The 22,860-nt window shown below is 43.7% G+C and overlaps 1 protein-coding gene and 3 non-coding genes across 6 annotated transcripts; 3 read left to right on the forward strand and 1 right to left on the reverse strand.

Moving 5' to 3' along the window:
• Positions 1–350: 350 nt before the first annotated feature.
• LOC117397923 (immunoglobulin superfamily member 11-like) lies at positions 351–20,630 on the reverse strand. Of its 3 annotated transcripts, none has more exons than XM_059008537.1 (7): positions 20,469–20,630; positions 12,554–12,711; positions 10,482–10,680; positions 10,142–10,297; positions 5,519–5,655; positions 4,848–5,010; positions 351–1,685 (listed from the first exon to the last, which is right to left on the reverse strand). In XM_059008537.1, the coding sequence occupies exons 1-7, from the start codon at positions 20,524–20,526 to the stop codon at positions 1,573–1,575; spliced, it is 984 nt and encodes a 327-aa protein (XP_058864520.1). In that variant the 5' UTR covers positions 20,527–20,630; the 3' UTR covers positions 351–1,572. The 3 variants fall into 3 exon arrangements, with proteins under 3 accessions (XP_058864520.1, XP_058864522.1, XP_058864521.1); XM_059008539.1 differs by having other exon boundaries at positions 5,533–5,655; positions 20,469–20,628; XM_059008538.1 differs by lacking the exon at positions 351–1,685 and having other exon boundaries at positions 3,911–5,010; positions 5,533–5,655.
• On the forward strand, positions 17,485–17,588 carry LOC117397980 (small nucleolar RNA U13). The gene has a single exon (XR_004543842.3). It is a non-coding gene; the product is annotated as a small nucleolar RNA U13 (small nucleolar RNA).
• Positions 19,795–19,897, forward strand: LOC117397983 (small nucleolar RNA U13). Its single transcript, XR_004661629.1, has one exon. It is a non-coding gene; the product is annotated as a small nucleolar RNA U13 (small nucleolar RNA).
• A 1,929-nt stretch (positions 20,631–22,559) lies between the features above and the next one.
• On the forward strand, positions 22,560–22,663 carry LOC117397982 (small nucleolar RNA U13). Its single transcript, XR_004543844.3, has one exon. It is a non-coding gene; the product is annotated as a small nucleolar RNA U13 (small nucleolar RNA).
• Positions 22,664–22,860: the final 197 nt, after the last annotated feature.

Genomic DNA, 22,860 nt, shown 5'->3' on the forward strand with positions numbered 1-22,860 from the left:
CAATACACCGGTCAGCGACATCTACAGCTATGCCAAGCAATCCATACAAATACCAAAACAATTGCATCTTACAAAAAAGCAGATGCCAGTAGTGAGAATTGCGGAAGTTTTGGGGTGTTCGCTAATTGTTTAAAGTTATGTATATTTTGAAATATTAATTCTGAAATGTTCTCCCCCTTCCCCTTGAAAACACATTAAAACAATATTAATAAATACTCAATGAGAAAGTGAAGTTGTTTTTGTGATTCTGTGCAATGGCTGTTCATCACTGTCACAAAGACGGCCGGAGTGGGTGGCGTCAGACCAGAAACAGGAACACAACAAACAGACAGAGATTTGGATTTTGGTTAAGCTGAGCGCGTGATTGCGCTCAGCATTTAATACAGAAAATAAACGGCTTGCAACAAAACACAGGACAAGGCACTTGAGCCAAAATAAACAGACAAACAAAACGAACTACACAGACAAACACGGTGAGCTTCTTTTACTATTATTACTTTTACAATACCCTCCGTCTCCTAACCCGTTCTCCACTCACCGAACACCAACCCCCAGTGAGTGAAAACATGCAGCTTTTATGCAGTTGTACCGAGATTCGATTGCTAGTCAATCATTCAATTGGAATCTCGGTACAACTGCACGTGAATTAATTAAAGTGCAATTACCCGTGCTCACATATTACTTTTTACTTGCACGTGATGTGATGTGCCATCCCCGTGCCTAAATACAAATATACAATTTACACACACGTGAAACACAGACCGCTTATATCCCGTGTACCAATGCCTATACACCAACATTTACACACAACACGTAACATATAACATACACAGGGGGGGCACTTTGCCACAATCACGTTTTAGACCTGTGGGATGCTTGCAGTCGCACATTCACTGCCCTTGTTGTATGCAGCAACACATTGACTGGCTGTCAAAGAAAACATTAACAGACACATTTAGGGACAAAGTAAGAAGCAAGTTATTTGCAACCCGATTAAAGATTTGAAGGGTCTGAATGAAAAGCATGTTTGGGAAGAGTCAGAAACAGAGTGAACGATCAGAGACAGTCAGTGCAGTCTGCAAACTCACATTTAAAATGAAATTAGTATGTAGTGGTGAACAAACACAAACATGATACTAAAAGTGTATTTAAAAAAGGACAAATATTAAATCCATGAAGTTCGTCCTTTAATTACATCTAATTTTTATTTTTTTGTAATTACTACTGTATAACCATCAAACAGAAAACAAACTCTTGTTGACCTAATAGCTCACTGGTGTTCAAGATCATGGACTGTTCTACTTATATTTTGTGGAAAATGAAGTGGAGATAGACTTAGGACAGAGGGAAGGAGACACATCTTCACACAGAGAGTGGTGAGGGGATGGAATAGGCCACCTACAGTAGTCCTGTTGTTTGAAGCAGAATCACTTGGATCCTTTAAGAACCGACTTAACAGAGTTCTGAGATCAGGAGCCGGACGAGCTTAGATGGGCCGAATGGCCTCCTCTCGTTCGTAAATGTTCTTATGTTCTCATAACACCATGAAGAATGGGGGTAGATCCTGAGGGGTCAGACATCATGTCCAGTGGTAAAAAAAAAATGGGGAGGGAGAGCTTGTCCTGTTGGCACAGATAGGATCCCGGCCGAGGGTTCAAGGAGATTACTGGGAGAGAGTGTTGCCTCTGTGAGAGGAGAGGGAGGGAGAGAGAGCGAGAGGGGAATGGATAGTTATTAAGTGGGAAATTTGTGAAAAGAGCAAGTGATTGTGTATTCTTCATGCTAATCCATCATTGGTGTTACTAAAGTACTATATAAGGAAATAATGAGTTGCCAAATGACCTGAACAGTAATCTTGGATTTCTGTATGTGTAAAAACACCAACCAAGCAACCAACAGAATTCCACATTGCTTCAGATATAAACAAAACCAAACAGTCCTTAAAGGAACAGAAGGAAGAAGTCATGAGCCTGAAGGACAGCGGCGATGCAGTCAAGGATAATAAAGCACTAACACATGCATTGAATGACTAGTTCCAAGGTCTGGGTTGTCCATTCGTTAGTTACTTTTTCAGATCTTGAAAAACCACCTACTTTCCACGTGGAGAATGTTTATATTGTGCTCCGTGCTGCAATGCACAATGCATGGCTTCATTACTGAGCCGCTCAGGTGTTTACTGCACCCATATTCCGCTCTGAATGCAACGACCTTTCAACATGATGGATGCATGATCCAGTGTGTATGAGCTAATCACTTGGGTGACTGGTGCAAAGTTATACACTGCAAGCCTGAAGTACCGACAACTAATTAGACATCAACGAAAATAAACTAATGCTAAATTATATTGTAGAAGCTATCAACAAAGACATTTCAGATATGAGATAAGATTTTGTGGAACAGTGCGAGAATGGAAGTGCAGCAATGTTTTTAGCGCTGTGCATAGTGACGGTGGTATGATATCAGTGATACAGGAGCATCAGAATCCACCCGAGGAAGAGGGGAGAGGATGCATTCAAGAAACAAACAGATAGGCACGGCAAAGCTGAACTGTTCATTTATTCAAGACAAAAATGATACTGGGTTATTTACTGGGTATTTTAGTGATAGATAACCAATTTCAAATGATTAAAGCTAAATATAATTATTACTAAAATGGCAATACTTATATGGGAAGTCTTCAACGTACTTACAACAATAATTTTTTATTGCAAAATACCTTCACAGTTCACTTGCAGACCCATTGAACATTCATACAAAAACCACATGACTAATACATCTTTACACACTGTTCATGGACAGTCACACACACCAAAGTTTTCATATTCAGATGAGTGTTCTAACCTCGGGGTTTATTGATTGCCCAATGAATATCTCCTTTTTAAATTAAATCTGTATTTAAATTAATACAGATATACATAATTTGTTCCTGGCACATCCCTAATTTACCAGTGTTTTGTGTGTTAAGGTATTGGTCTCTTCACAAGCCTAAATTAACCTAAATCTTAATACGAACAACAAAAAGAATTGTGGTTTATTTTTTGCATATATTTTATAATTTTGAAAACAAACATAATTAATTTTGTACCATTTGGGTAGGAGATTAATTATGTGTTTGGAATAAAAAATACATTCCACATGAATATTATTTGATGACAAAAAGTTATCTGTTTTTAATTTATAATTGATGGTGGGGGTAATTTGATAAACCGTAGCTGGAGTTTTTAGATAATCCGGGATATCCATGTATAGATGGTTGTTAAAATCAATTGTGGATTATGGGGTATACATCTCTGGCCAAAAGTTTTGCATCACCTAGAATTTTAGGATTGAAAAAAAAAACAAAAAACTATAATACTATAACAACAGACTATAATTTAGATCTTTTAGAATCTACCAAATGATATCGCAAAAGTCTGCCGGAAGCCAGAACAGTAGTACAGTATGTCAGTTTTTCATTAAGTAGATGGAAAACTGCAAAGCGGTGTGTAATTCAATATGTTAACGTAACATTATTCAGCTGGTTTCATCCGACTTTATGAAGCAAAATGAGTTAATTCTACAGGGTGACACAAAACCTTTGGCCAGAGCTGTACAATACAGTAGGTTGATCAAATCAGCCCCTTGGTCTTATTGGAAACACACTGGTATTTACATCGCCCCTAGTCTTTTTTTTTTAATTTTTTTTTTTAGCCTTGTTTAAATAGTTATTACAGTGAAAACCACTTAATTGAATCACTGGTTAATTAGGTTAACAGCCTAGTATTAAAAATAGCATTGTCTCATTCTTATTGTTGCGTAGACTAACAGTAGGCTTTTCTATTTCAGTCATCACATCCTGGTAACCTTTTAAAATATGTTTCAGGCACCCCTGTGACTTCAAAAGAGTCCACAGAGTCATTTACCCTCCAGGTACAACTGGTACCCCTGAATGTAACCATGAACGTGTCCCCCCTGCAACACTGTGCAGTTTGGCTTGGGTTTCACTGATTGACATCAGGACTGAAGACATTTTAATATCGGTATTTTATTGGCTTTAAGTTTAGAGAGAGGGAAATGGATAGTAATATAAAAAATGCCTAAGATTAAGTGAATGAAATTTTCATACAGAATATATTCCATTAGCATCCTGCACATTTGTTCTAATTATTCTGCTTAATGGGTAATATTCCAGTTATTGCATAGAAGCATTGAAGATGAGTTCTATTAGTCTGTACATACTACTGGACCAGAAGATGAAGCCTGTTTCAGTGGACACATCGATAGCCAGTGTCACGTGCCTTATAAAGTACGTTTTAATTGGGTATAACTTATAAATATGTATTGCAAATTGCAGTGTTTCTGTACTCCACTGAACAAGCACTGAACCCCCCTTTTTCACTTTCCATAGAAACCTCTATTCCCAACAAAGGGTCAGTTTTTAACTCTTAAAGGGGCAATACCAATATACTGAACGTCACAACCAGGTGATTGTTTGCACTCTGATACTGTAACCATTACACTCTATTGAGGCCAAAGGTCAGTTTTAACAGTCTCCAGGGTGTGATGACTGAAACAGAACATGATACCAGAAGAAGACTTTAGTTAAAATATCAAGTTGTATTTAGAAATCATCACAATTGAGACCAGGTCCTAGTTAAGAACGGTCACCTGCACTCTGCTTTGGTTTTTAAGAGGCTCACGCCCTAGACCAGGGATCTCAGTCACTTTTATCTAGCTGTCTACTTGTGCGTCAACTAGTCTGTCTGTAAAACAGTACGGTATTACAGTGTTTTCTCCTTACTGTGCGTGTGTGTGAGGGAGTGAGGGAGTGCTAAACAAATGATTTCCGCAGGAGTTCAGGGGTGTACCTGATCTCATTGTAGCACTCTTCTTCTTCCCCCTCTTCCCTCCACTTCCTGTCATGTCCCGAGCGATGGAACCACAGGACCAGAGCCAGCAGAGCCAGGAGAACCAGAGCCATGCAGAGAGTGAGAGAGACAGCCTGGAGAATACCTGCTGCACCGTGGCTTGCTGTAAGGGAGCGAGGGTAAAAATAACCTGTACACACAGAACACAGTACTTCACGTTTGAGTAATTTGAAACACGCTGAGATAAAATATAACACCCCTTGTTGAATGAGGAAACAATTTGCAACATGGAATATTGGACTTATTGGAGCCCAATAATTTCCCAAATGAACAGCAGTAAGCTGTTACGGTCTACTCACATCTTAACCCATGTATCAGAGATTACACCCAATTTGTTCCACTGAATAACGTTTTTATTATTGGTTAGTTGTGCATGTTGGAAACATTGCTTTATTTATTTATTTTACTGTTTACACTAGAAGTCAATAGTGTGTCACTCATGATTAGTGACCAGTGTTGTCCCAGTGTGTTGAAACATAACTTGCCTGGGTTCTTACTGAAATATTATCATTTCTATGTTAGTGAATACAGAATACATACCCTGGGGAAACCTGCTTAACTAGTAGAGAGAGAGAGAGAGACAGAGGAGAGGACAAAGCAGACAAACAGACCTTTGAATACTCACTGCTGTAGACTGAGAGAGCCACAGAGCAGGCCTCTGTTCCCAGAGGATTGGACACAGTGCAGCGATAGAGTCCTGAATTCTGCGCAGAAATGTTCAGAATCCGGACAGTCCCTTTGAGAGAGCCTGGAGTGGAGGACAGACCGAGAGAGAGATTGGGGGAGGAGAGGTCAGAGGGGACAGAAAAGAGTACGGAGGGAGAAAGGAGAAGACCAGTCTCACCTCCCTGTCCAGTGAGACGCGGAGTATGGGACAGGACATAGAGAGAGGACAGGGCAGCAGGAGTTACAGTGTACTTGAATGATTTGCATTAGTTCTAGCTATCTAAATTAACAGTAAGTAGTCCAAGATTACTGCTTATCAGTGTCTCTAAAACCTTAATTATTGTATTAAGTTATTAAGTGTGTTAGGATCACCACATATGATCTATCTTTTTATGCAACCTGCTGAATAATACATTTTGAGTTTTTTGTGTGCTGTATGAATTGTTTGTATTAATCAGGTATGTGTGTCTCTGCTTATATGTGTACAGTATTAGCATGATTTTCAAAAGGGTCAAAATAAGAACTACTAGTTTTTTTTTAATGCTTTTTAAAGCCCGATTAATGAAACCTTATCACTTTATTTCAATATTTTAAAGGTTATAAAAGTGGATACACAATGTGATTTATATAAACTATTGGAAAGCTAATTCTTTAGTGACCAAATCACTTTTAGATCTAGGCCTCCCTCTTATTTTGCCCCTTTTAAAAATCAAGCTGTATGTGTTCATATAATCTATTACCACATTGTTAGAAACATCAGCAGGTTTTCCATTTTTATTAAGTTTTCTACAGATAAACTGCAACTTACAAATTTGCCTGTTAGTGTAGCTACAGCTGAGCGCAGCTTGTCAAAATTGAAAATAATCAACTTATTTTCGATCAAACATGAACCTTGAAAGGCTAAATGGCCTTGCAGAAATCTCAATTGAACAGGACATCTGCCAGTCCTTGAGTCCACAAAGCTATGAAGCTCCACTTTCAAACAGTGAATGGTGGCAGTGGGGGGGGCCTTTTTTTTCACAGAGGCCCCCAAAATTGCTAGAACAGGCCCTGAGAAAGGGCTCCAGTCTGAGAGAAGCCACACGCTCCAGCCTCAGTAAGGGCTCCAGTCTGAGAGAAGCCACACGCTCCAGCCTCAGTAAGGGCTCCAGTCTGAGAGAAGCCACACGCTCCAGCCTCAGTAAGGGCTCCAGTCTGAGAGAAGCCACACGCTCCAGCCTCAGTAAGGGCTCCAGTCTGAGAGAAGCCACACGCTCCAGCCTCAGTAAGGGCTCCAGTCTGAGAGAAGCCACACGCTCCAGCCTCAGTAAGGGCTCCAGTCTGAGAGAAGCCACACGCTCCAGCCTCAGTAAGGGCTCCAGTCTGAGAGAAGCCACACGCTCCAGCCTCAGTAAGGGCTCCAGTCTGAGAGAAGCCACACGCTCCAGCCTCAGTAAGGGCTCCAGTCTGAGAGAAGCCACACGCTCCAGCCTCAGTAAGGGCTCTAGTCTGAGAGAAGCCACACGCTCCAGCCTCAGTAAGGGGGTAACTTCAGGTAACTCAGGTAACTTCAGACAATGGTTGATGGGGTCAACACTCGGGCCAGGGCAGCAAGCTCCGTGCTCGTTGCAAAAACAGCTCTTGTGCTCAGAGATGCGACAAATGAGGGGGGAGCAAAATCTTGGAAGTTGGCTTGTGTTGACGATGTGATAACTCATTGCAGGCCTGTACACAAGACCCCCTCAGCAGAGCCCTGCAGAATGGAGACTAACACCAGACACAGCCCAGTCAGTTTCCAACAACTTGCAACACAATGAAACAAACAGCGGTACAGTGTTATGTTTGAACTGAGCATATACGTATGTGCAAACTGGTTAAGAGTGAAATCAAATGGATTCTGTTCAACAGTAAGTGTGTCTAATTTATGTTATGTACCACTGGAACTGTCAATATCATACCAGGCACTTTAAGGGGCATTGAAGCAAATGTGTCCCAGAAGCCAGAACATAGACCAACATTTTGTCATCTACGGCCAGTACCATATGCAATCAGACCAAAAGTGGATGCAGAATTGATTCGTTCAGTGGAAGCTGGAATTTTGTCACCTATGGAGTTTAATGATTTGGCCACACCTATTGTACCTGCTGTGAAGAAAGATGGCTCTGTAAGGATATGTGGGGATTTTAAAGTAACGATAAACCCTGCCCTGTGTGTAGAGCAATACCAGATTCCAAGCATTGAGGATCTGTTTGCTTCTCTAGTGGGAGGTCAGCGCTTTACCAAACTAGATTTGTCCCATGCTTACCTACAAATGAGGGTGGAAAATACCTGACTATCACCACAGAATCGTTTACCCTTTGGTATTGCCTCAGCTTCAGCTTTGTTCCAAAAGGTTATGGATCGGGTGTTACAGGGCCTGCCCAATGTACACTGTTATCTGGACGACGTTCTAGTGACTGGGAGGAATGGTGCTGAACATCTCAAGAACCTTGACATGGTTTTGCAGCGTCTGGAGGACTTCGGTCTGCGTGTCAAGGCAATTGATGCAAAAAGTCCTGCATAAATCACTACGAAAGTAGCAGTGATTATGGACGCACCAGCACCAGGCAATGAGAGTCAATTGCGTTCATTCTTGGGTCTGTTCAATTATAAAAGCAGATTCATATCAAGTCTTGCAACTATCCTGAATCCACTTAATGTTTTGCAGGGCAAGGGCAAGCCATGGTATTGGTCTGAGGACTGTGAGGAAGCATTTAAGAGGGCCACAGAGCAGCTGATGTCACAAGACATGCTTACACAGTTTGACTCAAATCTTCCAATCAGGCTTGCTTGTGATGCATCACTGTATGGCGTGGGTGCAGTCATTTCCCATGTTGTGCAAAATGGTGATGAAATGTCAATTGCTTTAGCAGCCAGGACTCTTAGCAAGGCTGAACAAAACTATGCACAAATTGAGAGGGAGGCCCTGGGAATAGTGTGTGGGGTCTGCAAGTTCCACCAGTACCTATATGGGCATGAATTTACCCTCATCACTGACCATTGCCCTCTCACCATAATTTTGGTCCTAAGAAGGGCATCCCATCACTAGCAACACTGGGCTCTTTTGCTGTCAGCCCACACATACAACACTGAATAAAAAAGGCTGCACTTCACAGAATGCTGATGGGCTCTCCAGATTGCCATGAGAGCGAGCTAGGGCTCTGGACTCTTGACCGGAGGGTTGTGGGTTCAATCCCAGGTGGGGGACACTGCTGCTGTAACCCTTGAGCAAGGTACTTTACCTAGATTACTCCAGTAAAAACCCAACTGTATAAATGGGTAATTGTATGTAAAAAAAAATAATGTGATATCTGTATAATGGGAAATAATGTGATATCTTGTAACAATTGTAAGTCGCCCTGGATAAGGGCGTCCACTAAGAAATAAATAATAATGACAGGTGACGCACAATTATAAAGCGATCTATTTATGTCAGTTGATCTATTTGTCAGTCAAATTGAGAAATCGAGAAGGAAAAAAAAAAGTAACATTTGTGTTTGTAACCTCCAAATACATATTAGTAAAAATAATATAGGATTTATAGTGTTGCACTTACTTATTAAGAGACAAATTAATTTACTTTAACAAAATAATTTATTGATCATATTTTGATAAGTTGTAAACAAAACATTGCCCTTTAAAAATGACCCCTACGCGTTTTGAGAGACGGTGTTCTTAGAGGCACGTATTGTACTACCAAGTCTGCGATTTGTTATTTTAATAAAACAGTGCAGCACAGGTTCACTTTTTTATTTGAACGGTGATGTTATTTTATTTATTTTTTAATTTAGTGTGTCCAATTATAATTTTTCCCCCCAATTTTCTTCCAATTTGGAATGCCCAATCGCTTTTCTCCTCACCGCAGCAATTCCCCATATGGCTCAGGAGACCCGAAGATTCAGAGGGCATCCTCTGATCCCATGATCAAGCCAACTTCTTTTTTCACCCAGGAACTTGAGAGTTGATGTCAGCGAGCTACTCACCTCTGGAGGACAAAGGCCAGCCCTGCAGGTGTCTGCTCTGAGCTCACTGGGCACCTGGCCAGTAGGGTTCGCTGTAGAGCCATGAGGAGAAACAGTCCCTACTGGTTTTACCTCCCTAACCCACGTGAGAGCCTGGGCCAATGCGACGCTCCCTTTGGAGTCTCCAGTGAAGACCACCTACTTTGCACAGCCAGGATGCAAACCTGTGCTGTGTGACTCCCCCCTGTGCACCACCATTGTGATGGTATTTTAATATAATCATTATAATTATTTTAATCATTTAATATAACCATTAGGCGACAGCGGGGCTGGGAGGTGGTGGTACATCTGGTAAAGTCAGATGTACCAAGGCCCCAAATTTCTCTCAGTGGGACTGTTTGTATCCACTTAATTTTTTAATTAACTGTTAATAACTGTTTTTGTGGAAGAGCTGTATTGATTGAAACTGATATTGTAGCCACAGTTGAATGCAATTTTTAAAAATGTAATTATCCTAACAACTTTTTCCTAGTGAAAGATATATTGATATATTGTAAGTGAGATAAATGGTGGTAAAGCAGTTCATACCCTCCTTGTTCACAGGCAGGGCGATCTGATCTGGTTCCAGTTTGTCCCAGTGCAGCTCCGGTACTGGGACCCCCTCTTCCACTGAGCAGGACAGAGAGATGCTGCCCCCCTCATCTGCCTGGCCATCCCACAAACAGAGAGGGGAGGAAGGGGGAGCTGCAGAAAGAAGCAGAGTGGAAGAGAGACAAGAGTGGTAATGCACCGATTCTCTTGTGAATTGCAGGCCTGACACACTATGTAAGACAGGCAGAAGTTTACTAAGGGCAGTGAGGTTCATATCCCCAATCTCTAGATTCCCTGCTACAGCAGGGCTGTTGACATGGACAGACAGTTGGTTTACCGAGGATAGTTAGGCTCAGCTCCCCTATCCCTGGCGCACCGGGTTCGGGAGGGTTGTTCACTACACAGCGATACGTCCCGGCGTCAGACAAGCGCGTTGAGTTGAGGACGATGTCGGCACTCAGCGGAACAGATCTAAAACTGACACGGCCAATCAGAGAGGGACTCTCTATCACCTGACCACGATCATACACTATCACCTAAGAGGCAGAAAGATATTTCACATCATGAACAAAGACCAGTCACAATCTGAGAGATTTTGTAAAAAAGAAATAAAGAAAAGACTACAGCCCACCACCCCTTTTACTAAATGGAAACTGAAAAATAGATGCCTGAAGAGAGGGAGTGAGACAGCACTTGTGAGATTAGCAAAGGCCCTTTTTTCTGTCCATTCTTATGCTTATCGATCTTAGTGCTGCGTTTGATACATTCCAACAGTAAATCTGTGTGTCAGGCACTGAGTGCTCTTGGTTCAAACCATACCTCCCCTGTAGTTAGCATTAATAGTCACTGTTAAATATCTACATGTTACTGATACGTGAGTCTGTCATTATAAAACTGGGATTGCATTGCTATACCTTTTCTTGAAAACGGACAATGCTGTCTCACTGACCTGGCTCTGACTGCTTTACTGAAATCTAAATGTGGATGTTAATAACTACAACTTAATTCTGTACCCCTTGATCTAACCCCTGAGGGACATAAACTCCAGTCCTCCACTGGTTAAAAAAACAGCTTAACTTCAAGGCTCGCATGTCTGCAAGACATTATTCTTTACCCTTCGTAACAACAGATCAAACCATCTTGTTTCCCCATAAACTGATTACTCTTTTTAAACCAGGCTCTATCCGGGCTTCAATTGGTTTCAAACGCTGTTGCCAGGATGTTAACCCTAACCAGTCCTTCTGAATATATTACACTTGTGCTGCTTTGCAATGTCTGCCCGTCACTTGCAGGACTTCTGACCTATACAGTAAGGCTGAGCTCCTGACTCAGCAGCTACTGCATGGTGACCCATGCACCTTGTATAAACAGGGTACCCTACCCTCTGATCCATGCACTCTGCACACCTTGTATAAACAGGGTACCCTACCTTCTGATCCATGCACTCTGCACACCTTGTATAAACAGGGTATCCTACCCTCTGATCCATGCATTGTGCACACCTTGTATAAAATAGGGTAGCCTACCCTCTGATCCATGCACTCTGCACACCTTGTATAAACAGGGTATCCTACCCTCTGATCCATGCACTCTGCACACCTTGTATAAACAGGGTTCCCTACCCTCTGATCCATGCACTCTGCACACCTTGTATAAACAGGGTACCCTACCCTCTGATCCATGCACTCTGCACACCTTGTATAAACAGGGTACCCTACCCTCTGATCCATGCACTCTGCACACCTTGTATAAACAGGGTACCCTACCCTCTGATCCATGCACTCTGCACACCTTGTATAAACAGGGTATCCTACCCTCTGATCCATGCACTTTGCACACCTTGTATAAACAGGGTACCCTACCCTCTGATCCATGCACTCTGCACACCTTGTATAAACAGGGTACCCTACCCTCTGATCCATGCACTTTGCACACCTTGTATAAACAGGGTACCCTACCCTCTGATCCATGCACTTTGCACACCTTGTATAAACAGGGTACCCTACCCTCTGATCCATGCACTTTGCACACCTTGTATAAACAGGGTACCCTACCCTCTGATCCATGCACTCTGCACACCTTGTATAAACAGGGTATCCTACCCTCTGATCCATGCACTCTGCACACCTTGTATAAAACAGGGTATCCTACCCTCTGACCCAAGTCTGCCTCGATTCACTTTCCAACCTCTGAGCTTCGTGCTGCTCTTAGAAATAGTGGCTTTGTTGACACCATTAAACATTAAAAAAACGTCGCTCTCCTTTGATGGAACAGATGCCGTCTTTAGCCAATAACACAGAAGCTGTCTTCTAGTCTACAAAGGCGTTCCCTCAACCTGTCTTCATACTGAGAGATAGAAAAGGAATGTGTGAGATGCTGTATAGTGGTGACGGAGGGCGGGACCCACACCTGTGAAGGGGAGCTGGGTTCAGACAGCGGAGTGACGGTCCAGATGATATTGAGGCGGGACAGTGTAGCCATGGTAACGAAAGAGCACGGCAGCAGAACAGAGTCTCCACGCAGGACCTGCACACTCGTCTCTCTGACTGTCACCCTCACTGGATGGGCTGGGGAAGAGACGGAAAGAGGGAATCAATAAAGATATCCATTAGCATCTCTATCTATCTGTGGTCTGCCCAATAAAAGTGAGACAGTTTCCAAATTAAAACAAGACACAATTGATACTAACTTGGCCCCCCACACACTACATAGATTTTAGACACCAGGTAGAGTTTACAACAATGACCTTGTCCTTGTCTAAAATGTTGTTATTGAAGCTATACAACCAGTACATTTATTTTTTCTCCCTTGGGATATTGGGACAGTATGAAGTTTGTAACACTTTCTAAAATGGATACAAGCTTTTAATAATTCAAAAATATAAACTGGATGATTTTTAGTTTACGATGACTTTTTGGGGAAATGGGGAAATTTGAAACTGGAAAAACAGCTATATCTGTCTGCTTTGTTTCTGGCACATTACAGCATGTTAGTGTTAGAGAAAAATCTCTAATAGCACATCAGCATGTTACTGTTAGACTGTTAGAGAAGAATCTCTAATAGCTACAGCTATAGTACTCTGTGCCAGTAGCGGTCTCTGCTCACTCAGTTTCCTACAGTGGTTAGAATTTGATTGAATTTGTAGTTTTAAAGTTATTTTCATTTTAATGCTGGTTTTTGTGGTGATTACATTCAAGTGTTTCAGAGGAGGCGGTTTGCTGTCCGCTCGGAGGGGCACTGCGTGAGAATGCTGTCCGCTCGGAGGGGCACTGCGTGAGAATGCTGTCCGCTCGGAGGGGCGCTGTGTGAGAATGCTGTACGCTCGGAGGGGGAGCTGTGTGAGAATGCTGTCCGCTCGGAGGGGGAGCTGTGTGAGAATGCTGTCCGCTCGGAGGGGCGCTGCGTGAGAATGCTGTCCGCTCGGAGGGGGAGCTGTGTGAGAATGCTGCCCGCTCGGAGGGGGAGCTGTGTGAGAATGCTGTCTGCTCGGAGGGGGAGCTGTGTGAGAATGCTGCCTGCTCGGAGGGGGAGCTGTGTGAGAATGCTGTCTGCTCGGAGGGGCGCTGCGTGAGAATGCTGTCCGCTCGGAGGGGGAGCTGTGTGAGAATGCTGTCCGCTCGGAGGGGCACTGTGTGAGAATGCTGCCCGCTCGGAGGGGGAGCTGTGTGAGAATGCTGTCTGCTCGGAGGGGCGCTGTGTGAGAATGCTGTCCGCTCGGAGGGGGAGCTGTGTGAGAATGCTGTCCGCTCGGAGGGGCACTGTGTGAGAATGCTGCCCGCTCGGAGGGGGAGCTGTGTGAGAATGCTGCCCGCTCGGAGGGGCACTGCGTGAGAATGCTGTCCGCTCGGAGGGGGAGCTGTGTGAGAATGCTGTCCGCTCGGAGGGGCGCTGTGTGAGAATGCTGCCCGCTCGGAGGGGGAGCTGTGTGAGAATGCTGTCCGCTCGGAGGGGCACTGTGTGAGAATGCTGCCCGCTCGGAGGGGGAGCTGTGTGAGAATGCTGCCCGCTCGGAGGGGCACTGCGTGAGAATGCTGTCCGCTCGGAGGGGGAGCTGTGTGAGAATGCTGTCCGCTCGGAGGGGCGCTGTGTGAGAATGCTGCCTGCTCGGCGGGGGCACTGCGTGAGAATGCTGTCTGCTCGGAGGGGAGCTGTGTGAGAATGCTGCCTGCTCGGCGGGGGCACTGCGTGAGAATGCTGTCTGCTCGGAGGGGGAGCTGTGTGAGAATGCTGTCTGCTTGGAGAGGCGCTGTGTGAGAATGCTGCCTGCTCGGAGGGGGCACTACGTGAGAATGCTGCCCGCTCGGAGGGGGAGCTGTGTGAGAATGCTGCCCGCTCGGAGGGGAGCTGTGTGAGAATGCTGCCTGCTCGGAGGGGGCACTACGTGAGAATGCTGTCCGCTCGGAGGGGCACTGCGTGAGAATGCTGTCCACTCGGAGGGGCACTGCGTGAGAATGCTGTCCGCTCGGAGGGGCGCTGTGTGAGAATGCTGCCCGCTCGGAGGGGCGCTGTGTGAGAATGCTGTCCGCTCGGAGGGGGAGCTCTGTGAGAATGCTGTCCGCTCGGAGGGGCGCTGTGTGAGAATGCTGTCCGCTCGGAGGGGGAGCTCTGTGAGAATGCTGTCCGCTCGGAGGGGGAGCTGTGTGAGAATGCTGTCCGCTCGGAGGGGGAGTTGTGTGAGAATGCTGTCTGCTCGGAGGGGGAGCTGTGTGAGAATGCTGTCCGCTCGGAGGGGCACTGCGTGAGAATGCTGCCCGCTCGGAGGGGGAGCTGTGTGAGAATGCTGTCCGCTCGGAGGGGGAGCTGTGTGAGAATGCTGTCCGCTCGGAGGGGGAGCTGTGTGAGAATGCTGCCCGCTCGGAGGGGCACTGCGTGAGAATGCTGTCCGCTCGGAGGGGGAGCTGTGTGAGAATGCTGTCCGCTCGGAGGGGCGCTGTGTGAGAATGCTGCCCGCTCGGAGGGGGAGCTGTGTGAGAATGCTGTCCGCTCGGAGGGGCACTGTGTGAGAATGCTGCCCGCTCGGAGGGGGAGCTGTGTGAGAATGCTGCCCGCTCGGAGGGGCACTGCGTGAGAATGCTGTCCGCTCGGAGGGGGAGCTGTGTGAGAATGCTGTCCGCTCGGAGGGGCGCTGTGTGAGAATGCTGCCTGCTCGGCGGGGGCACTGCGTGAGAATGCTGTCTGCTCGGAGGGGAGCTGTGTGAGAATGCTGCCTGCTCGGCGGGGGCACTGCGTGAGAATGCTGTCTGCTCGGAGGGGGAGCTGTGTGAGAATGCTGTCTGCTTGGAGAGGCGCTGTGTGAGAATGCTGCCTGCTCGGAGGGGGCACTACGTGAGAATGCTGCCCGCTCGGAGGGGGAGCTGTGTGAGAATGCTGCCCGCTCGGAGGGGAGCTGTGTGAGAATGCTGCCTGCTCGGAGGGGGCACTACGTGAGAATGCTGTCCGCTCGGAGGGGCACTGCGTGAGAATGCTGTCCACTCGGAGGGGCACTGCGTGAGAATGCTGTCCGCTCGGAGGGGCGCTGTGTGAGAATGCTGCCCGCTCGGAGGGGCGCTGTGTGAGAATGCTGTCCGCTCGGAGGGGGAGCTCTGTGAGAATGCTGTCCGCTCGGAGGGGCGCTGTGTGAGAATGCTGTCCGCTCGGAGGGGGAGCTCTGTGAGAATGCTGTCCGCTCGGAGGGGGAGCTGTGTGAGAATGCTGTCCGCTCGGAGGGGGAGTTGTGTGAGAATGCTGTCTGCTCGGAGGGGGAGCTGTGTGAGAATGCTGTCCGCTCGGAGGGGCACTGCGTGAGAATGCTGCCCGCTCGGAGGGGGAGCTGTGTGAGAATGCTGTCCGCTCGGAGGGGGAGCTGTGTGAGAATGCTGTCCGCTCGGAGGGGGAGCTGTGTGAGAATGCTGTCCGCTCGGAGGGGCGCTGCGTGAGAATGCTGTCCGCTCGGAGGGGGAGCTGTGTGAGAATGCTGCCCGCTCGGAGGGGGAGCTGTGTGAGAATGCTGTCTGCTCGGAGGGGGAGCTGTGTGAGAATGCTGCCCGCTCGGAGGGGGAGCTGTGTGAGAATGCTGTCTGCTCGGAGGGGCGCTGCGTGAGAATGCTGTCCGCTCGGAGGGGGAGCTGTGTGAGAATGCTGTCCGCTCGGAGGGGCACTGTGTGAGAATGCTGCCCGCTCGGAGGGGGAGCTGTGTGAGAATGCTGTCTGCTCGGAGGGGCGCTGTGTGAGAATGCTGTCCGCTCGGAGGGGGAGCTGTGTGAGAATGCTGTCCGCTCGGAGGGGCACTGTGTGAGAATGCTGCCCGCTCGGAGGGGGAGCTGTGTGAGAATGCTGTCTGCTCGGAGGGGCGCTGTGTGAGAATGCTGCCCGCTCGGAGGGGGAGCTGTGTGAGAATGCTGCCCGCTCGGAGGGGGAGCTGTGTGAGAATGCTGTCCGCTCGGAGGGCCGCTGTGTGAGAATGCTGCCCGCTCGGAGGGGCACTGTGTGAGAATGCTGCCCGCTCGGAGGGGGATACCTGCTCTCTGCAGCTAACCTTCTAGAACTCATTTCAGGCTGCGGGCCGCAGAACAAAGGAATATCCACTTGAAGCTGTCCTCAGGGCATCAGTTGATTCTAAAGGGTTAGGATTACGGTTGGGGTTAGGTTTTAGGGTTGGGGTTGGGTTAGGGTCAGGGCGGGCTGATGTCGGAGAGGTGCAGACCTCGGGAAGTGAAAGGTTGGCGTGCTAGACAAATGCCCTAGAATCATCTGATGCCCTGAGGACAGTGTCTAGTGGACCTCCTAGAATGGGCTTCCGTCCACAATTATTTTCTAGGACAGCAGACTTTCTGAACCCATTCGTTGTTGTTGTTTTAATGCAACACAAATCTGATTTACACTATGATGAATTATTTTAATATCAGACTAAATAGTACAAGCTGCATTACGTGTACAGTGGTATAATGTACGTAATGGTCCAAGTTGCATAGCTTTATTTTCAGTTTAACAAGACCGGTTTGAATTGAGCATACAATACAAATGGAAAGGCTATTAGGAAATGGTTATATGTTTTTTGTTATTTTATGTAAAAATAGACCAAATAAAAGTTTTTACTGATGTATTTCTTTTAATAGAAATACTAAGAATGAATCACCCAGAAGCCACCAGTATGAATACATTATCACAGGCAATGTCCTGGTCTAACTTTATTAGGATTTTGAGTTAATTATAACAGAAGGTTGCATATTTGACACAAAGGACTGGCATATTTTTATTAATGTGCTGTCGTAACTTATTAAATGAAACTAAACATTTTAGACACCGCCACTTGAAAAGTGGCAGACGTAGTTGGGTAGCGTTGGAGCGATGCAGCCTCATTGATCCTTCTGGTTCAGATAAGTGATGAATGGGTTGATCATGTGATTGCTGCGTGACATGTGCTGCCTTTCAATCTTGTTACGACTGGCACAACACCCTTCTGATTCTGAACCTAGGATGTTTGTTTTTACTTATGAAGTTTTCAGTGTGTCCATACTTCAAATAAAGTTAACAATTATCCACTTTGTATCTCAGCACATAATTGTTTGTGAACTATAATTCTTAAATTGATACTACAATCAATTAGCCTTCTGTACTTAAATCAGTAATTCTAAACACATTTGTGTAAGCTCTTTCTTACATTCCTGTTTTACATTACACAGATGTAAGCCTCTTCCATTACTTTATATATAAATAATACTGTTAATAAAATCATACAGATTGGTGAACTTCAATGCAGTAAAAAAAGACAGGTAGTGGTTGAAAATAGGTCTATATCTTCTGCTACTAAAATTGCACATTGTACAACAGCATCTGCCATCATTTCCTTCTGCATGGTCAGGACTGTTTGTGACAAACCAGACTGATGATGGACTTGACAGAGTTCCGTTAATAATAAATTAGGGCTCCCTGTGAAATCCATACAGGCTTTACAACCTCTAAAACACTCTTATTTGATCAATGAAGTGGGTAAAAGCATTGGTTTAGTGTGCACTTTAATAACACTGAGAAACTAGTGAACAGGGTTCGCATTTTCTTCCCTTTTAAAGTATGAAATGTAAAATAAATGATTCTGATTTCTACATCTCCCTCTCTCTTTATCTATTCTACCCACCCTCTTGTCCCACACTCATTAATTACTCCATCATTAGCACCCTGCGGTTCACTGGATCTGTGTGAAACAATCACCTCTGCCTGTCATTAATTAGGAGTGACAGATCAACTCAAACGAGAGAGAGAGAGAGAGAGAGAGAGAGAGAACAGTGTGTCTTATATTGCTTAAATGAACCGAGAGAATATTCCACTATAATACTTAGTCTATTGTTTTACAAAAACAATAAACCCTGTGGTGCGTCGTTACGGTAACAGAAAACTACGAGTACACCGTTGCTTTACATCTTTACCACGCACACAAAACATTTGTCTTTTTACTTTTAGAAAATCCTGCGTTAATATTTTTGTTTTGAAAACACGATCTTATCTTACAAACTAAAAAAGTGCGTTTATTCTAAAATCTAGAATTATTTTGTAAATCCAGAAACAATCGGGGCTACTAATTTGCATATGCGCTGCGCATGCAGGCAAAGGTAAGTCAAAAATATTAAATCTGGATCAGCCACAGACTTAAAAAAATAAATAAATAAATAAACAAATCCAGATTTATTCTTTTTGATTTACCTTCGACTGCATTTGCATGGAACGAGTTACCCACGGATATCAGGACTGCCCAGTCCCTGACCACCTTCCGGCGCCTTCAGACACACCTGTTCAGAGAGCCTCTGTAAACATCACCACTCTCAATTATACTGGGTTATATGGCACCCAATTATATCAGTACTTGCACCAGCTTGCACTGACCTGTCCATACCTTGCCACATTCAGTTACTGCTGCTAACTATAGCTACTTACTGTATCTTGTATTTGATTTTACTCTTATAGGTAACCGTATTCACGTTGTTTGTAATTGCTCTTATCTGAAATCACTATCATCCATTTATCAAACTTACTACGTTTTCTTCATGGACTTTACTCATATAAGCAAATATTTACTATAAATTCTAACTGCTCCATGTGCAAAATGTGAACCCAGGTGTTCATTGATTGATGATCAACCATCACTGGCCACATGGTATAGAATCCAGATCCTTTGTTGAGGGTTTCTGGTAAAGGGAAAGGACTGGGAGCAGCAGGTTGCGCTCGCTGTCTCTATGATAGCCCAGCTTGGATGCAGTTGTTTAATTGGTTAATAGAAGTGCACCGCCCTGCTGAACTGCAGTTTTCCACTCCATGTCTGCTATTCATGCCAAATTTACATTCAAAGCAAACTCATTTTATTTGCAACAAAACACTCACAATATCTACATGCAAGGCCTCTGCCCTGCCACAAATACAAAAAAGAAATGAATTTAAAAGTAATCAGGGATTACTAATTTGCATATTTTGCTGCATATCTATATATATGGCATTTTCAATCGTGACATTCTGGTAAGGGTTTTTTTTCCATGTCTCTATTACTGCCTGCAGTCAGTACAGGGTGTGATGCATACAGCTCTATGTCCTTTATTATTATATTTAAAATAAAATGTTTAGACACCGCCATCTTCAAAGTGACAGACGTAATTGGGTAACGTTGGAGTGAAACTATTTTGTTGATCCTTCTGGTTCAGACAAGTGATGAATGGGTTGATCACGTGATTGCTGCGTGACGTGTGCCGCCTTTCAATCTTGTTACGATTGGTACAACACCCTCTGATTCTGAACTTTAGGAAAGATTTTTTTTTTTTAATAAAAGAAGCTGAAGGAAAAAAGTCATATGTTTATAGTAGCACTTAAATATCTGTTTAGAATGATCGTTAATTAATTTCTGCACATAACTGTGAAAATGCTCAGTATTACATCTGTAGGTACTTTTCAGTATTCCGTATTTCTTATTACGTTTTTTTAAAAATTGTGTTTTAATTTAAGCGGACAGCCACAAGTAAGACAAAAATGATTTAGGATATACAAATAGGTGACCTAGTTGAATAAATCCAATATGAAGGCCAGTCATTAGGCATTTTCAATCGTGACATTCTTGTAAGGGTACTTTTTCCATGTCTGTACTGTCTGCAGTGAAGTCCGATGCATACCAGACTTCACAACAAGAGACCCCGAATACAATAATGTGATACTGATCATGCTTCCAGACCGTTGTAAGAAGCTACTAATAATAAGAACAGTAACTTGGATGTATTTAAAAAAAAAACACGTTGCAAAAACAACAACTCAACTGCCTTTACTGTGTGATTAATTACTAGATTTTTTTGTTTTCTACACTGTTACTCACCCTTTTGAAATGCACTGCTTATCAGTAAGGTGATCACACACAGCCCCAGTCCTTCCATTGTTTCAGTCTCCTTCGCATTCAGTTGTGTGACTGTGTCCTCCCCCCTCTCTGCAAACACACTGACCCCCCTAACTTAATTAAACTATTGAGTGACCCTCTCTCTCTCTCTCTCTCTCTCTCTCTCTCTCTCTCTCTCTCTCTCTCTCTCTATCTCTCTCTCATCTCTCTCTCTCTCTCTCTCCTCTCTCTCTCTCTCTCTCTCTCTCTCTCTCTCTCTCTCTCTCTCTCTCTCTCTCTCTCTCTCTCTCTCTCTCTCTCTCTCTCTCTCTCTCCCTCCCTCATTAGTACTGCCTGGCTGTGTCTGCTTCTTCAGCAGCTAGCAGTATACCCTGCTAACGAAGCTTACTGTAGGGTTGAATTTTAATAAGCGTGCTGCTATACTTGTAGCAGCAACAAACATAAAAACATCAACTATGATAAAAAATATTATAAATGACTTATGGTTTGGGGTTATTTTATGCACCGATAGCATAAATAATTGCACAGTTTTGATTATTTGGTACTTTTTAAAAGCCACCTGTTAAGATAGCGCAGCGATAATTCAAATGATACATAGTTAGTAAGATCATTTGAAAAAATGTGCTTATTACTATAATACTGATTTAAGTTATTTTACCATCAACCAGCCTACCTGTCTGACCGAATCTCAACCCTCCCTCAAGCAGGACCTCTGCACGCAGGACTGTCCTAATGTGATGGCATTCGCATGCAGAGGCTTTTATGGCAGCAGTGAAGTTTTTTAATGTAACGTGTCAGTTTATTCTTTTTTTCTTTGCAATAATACATTCACATTTTATAGTGAATTTAGAAATACTAAAAAAAACCCTAATAAATCAAATTACAAATGTATCGACTACAATTCTTCCCATTGTGTTCATAATGATTTGAGATTCACTGCGTATATTTTGGAGCGTGGACGTAATCCCAGTAACGGTATTTGTTTTGCGATCTTCTCATATAGCGACTTCTTTAAATACCACCTTCCCACTAAAAATGGAGAAAAACACCATTCTGTATAGTAAAACAACAGGTTTGGGCCAGTCCCACATGTAGATTTGATTTTCCAATAACAATATTCCGTATAAAGACGTGTTTTACCCATCTTCCCATTAAAAGCTGTATAAAATATGATTTATATCACATACTTCTTGTTCTGCATTTTCTGTCAAAAGTTTTTTTTTAGTGTCATCTTATAGTAGCCTATTTATTTATTACATGTAATCATCCTATCATCCTTGTATGACCCCTTTCCACCTATATTTATAAGTTGTAATATAGTCTATATATCAATATTGAAAGCGCATTTAAAAAAATGATTAGTGTTAATATATGCATTACATGTATTGTATGACATAAAATCAACGTGAAAATGTGCCTTGGTAACTTAATTTAAGGGAGCCTACATCAATTAAATATTTGCTTACAGTATGTGACAGCAACGTCATTTCTCAGCAAAGAGTAAACGTGCAAGGACTGATTTAATCCACACACAGATATATATTCCAACAAAAAAAGACGTTTAAAAAAAAATAAAAAAAATTCTGTATTTATTGTTTTGCTAAAAACCTGGTAAACGTAGTTTCCCTTTTTGCAGCAATTCGCGCATGCGCAGAAATCTACTTTTCCCCCGGTCTACCAATTTTCGCATGAGAACAGTTTTAGTTTAAAGCAAAATCAAAACAGGAAGTTTTATCAAGAAACGAATATACTTTTTTTTGTTATGTCATGAAAAAATAGACAAAATAAACGTTTTTACTGATGTATTCCCTTTAATAGACGTTCAAAGTATGAATCTCCCAGAACCCACCAGTATGAATATATTATCACAGGCGATGTCCTGGTCTAATTGTTATCAGGATTTCGAGTTAATTATATCAAAATGCTGCATATTTGATACAGATGACTAGTGTACTGTTTTTATTAACGTGCTGTATCTTTCTGAACTTATTATAATAAAATTCAAATCCGGTCACCGCCACTTGAAAAGTGACAGTCGTAGTTGGGTAACGTTGGCGTGACGCTCACATGTCGATCCTTCTGGTTCAGTGAAGTGATGAATGGGTTAATCACGTGATTGCTGCGTGACGTGTGCCGCCTTCTAATCTTGTTACGACTGGCACAGCACCCTTCTGATTCTGAACCATGGGACGAGTATTGTAAAAAAAGATAGAGGAAGTTTGTTTTTTCTTATGAATTGACATTCACTAGTTATTGCCTGTGACCATAAGTTTATTATTTGTCTGTGCTTTTAAGTGTCATACCGGTTATACTATTGTTTTTTTTTTATTGTATTGATTGAGGGCTAGATAATGAGAAACACGCTTTATTCAAT

Source organism: Acipenser ruthenus, chromosome 37 (genome assembly GCF_902713425.1).
Source record: "Acipenser ruthenus chromosome 37, fAciRut3.2 maternal haplotype, whole genome shotgun sequence".
In the NCBI taxonomy this organism is placed as follows: Eukaryota; Metazoa; Chordata; class Actinopteri; order Acipenseriformes; family Acipenseridae; genus Acipenser; species Acipenser ruthenus.